General features: G+C 41.5%; 1 protein-coding gene across 1 annotated transcript; it reads right to left on the bottom strand.

Annotated features, from left to right (window-relative positions):
* On the bottom strand, positions 1–1,201 carry LOC307122813 (aerolysin-like protein). The gene has a single exon (XM_079811037.1). It carries the CDS (start codon positions 1,188–1,190, stop codon positions 243–245), a length of 948 nt encoding a protein of 315 aa, XP_079667163.1. The 5' UTR covers positions 1,191–1,201; the 3' UTR covers positions 1–242.
* Positions 1,202–1,853: the final 652 nt, after the last annotated feature.

Below are 1,853 nucleotides of genomic sequence, written 5' to 3'. Positions count from 1 at the left end.
GGGTTTATTTAATAAATGTCATTAAATGTAATTTTACAGTCATTACAGAATCTGTTTCTAGAGATTATTTAAAGTGATTACACAAAGTATGAAGCTATATGAATATTTGTGTATTTGTATCATAAGACTATTTGGGAAAAAAAATTACAATTAGGCCTAAATGTAAAGCAACAGATATACGATTGGCATAAATTAAAAGTAATCGAAGAACTTGCATGTCACAGGTGCAATCTGGCTCAACATCACAGAGCAGATTCTTCAGTCATCACTTTGATATCAGTGCAAGATACGCCTGTGTATGTGCCTTTGGTTTCATACTGTAACACACTGCCGTTCTTGCAGGTGATCTTCACTGTGCCAGTGTAAGGCAGGTCAAAGGTGGCTCTGCCAATGGTGATGTCAACATCCACCTTCTTCCTTGGGGGCACTTCTACTTCGGTAGACAGAGTTTCGGTTCTCTCTTCTGAATATGAATGACTGTAAGAGCTTTCAGATCCAACGCTGACACTGTTTCCTGCAGAAAGTTCTGCAACCCCTGGAATCCCAGCCTTCACTTCCACACTAAATGTTGATGTTAAACTTTCACTCATAGACCATGAAGATGTGATGGTTATTTTCTTTGAGGTTTCAACTTTTTGTTTTTGAGTAATGGAGGAGTTGTTCCTGTAAGTGACAGATTTGATTTGTTCTACTGCCACCTTTGGTATCAGTTGGTTGATAGTGGGATAGTTGACATCGGTGAGAACTGTTGATTGAACAGCATTGAGAAACATGAATCCCATGCAGTCAATGTCTGCACCAGATCTTCCTTCAACTCCCAAACAATATCCGGAGTCGACATTTATGGGATATTCTGTTCTTAAACTCCATTTTGTCATCTTCACAAAAAACTCTCCCCCCAGACTGGTCTTGAATTTGATGGCCCCAAGACGTGTTCCTGCTCCGTTCCCCCACAGGGACAGTGAAGTGAAACACTCGCCAGGCTGAAACCTGTACTCTTGATACGGTCCGACTGGTTCTCCAAAGGTTTCAACTCTCCCATCTGAAAGCAAAACCCTGACAGCCTTCACCTGACTTTTTCCCACCCAGACCTCGATCTTCTCTAAACTGGCACCGTTATTCTGACCAGTAAATGAGAATGGAGCACCTCCTGGTCCACCTGTTATTTCAAGAGTTGTTGGAAAGGGCATCTTTGAATTAAATCAATCTGAAAATAAAATCCCAGATCAGAATTAGCATCAGCTATATGCTTTATTGCAGTTTTTCCAAACCCAATTTCTAGAGACACAACAACAGTACACGTTGGATTTCTTTCCTAATTGACCCATCCATTTTGGAGTATCTACTATCGGTCACGAGACACACACGAGAGCCAATGACATTTTACAATGAAATCTGACGTAATGGCACAATTGGTCACGAGACGAGAGCCAATGCAATTTCACTATCAAAGCTGATGTAATGTTTTTTCAGGCGGCAATTTTTGAATGTGCGCATGATCTTCGGCAGATGGAGACGAGAACCGCTTTTGGGTCCTGTGTTTTATATCATAATACACAATACACAAATGGGTAGGTTTAGGGATGGGTTGGGTTATATGTTGGCTGGCTATCACCAGACCAAGCTCAATCTTTTAATATTGAACATTGGTCTGGGGAGTCTGCTCTGTATTTTCTAATGCACAAGAGGCGTGATCAACGGGCATAGTTCAAATGACTCTGTACGAAATTGGATACTCCTTCAACCAATCAGACCAACGATCTCTATCATCAGGTTAAACCCGCAAATAGCGCGCCAGGTGGATAAGCCGGTTTCTGATTGGTCCCCACAAATTTGTTACAGAAGCCCTCACA

This window comes from Gobio gobio, assembly GCF_949357685.1.
Source record: "Gobio gobio genome assembly, chromosome: 2".
NCBI lineage: Eukaryota > Metazoa > Chordata > Actinopteri > Cypriniformes > Gobionidae > Gobio > Gobio gobio.
Note: the sequence above shows the minus strand (reverse complement) of the source record. Positions and strands in the feature narration are given on the sequence as shown.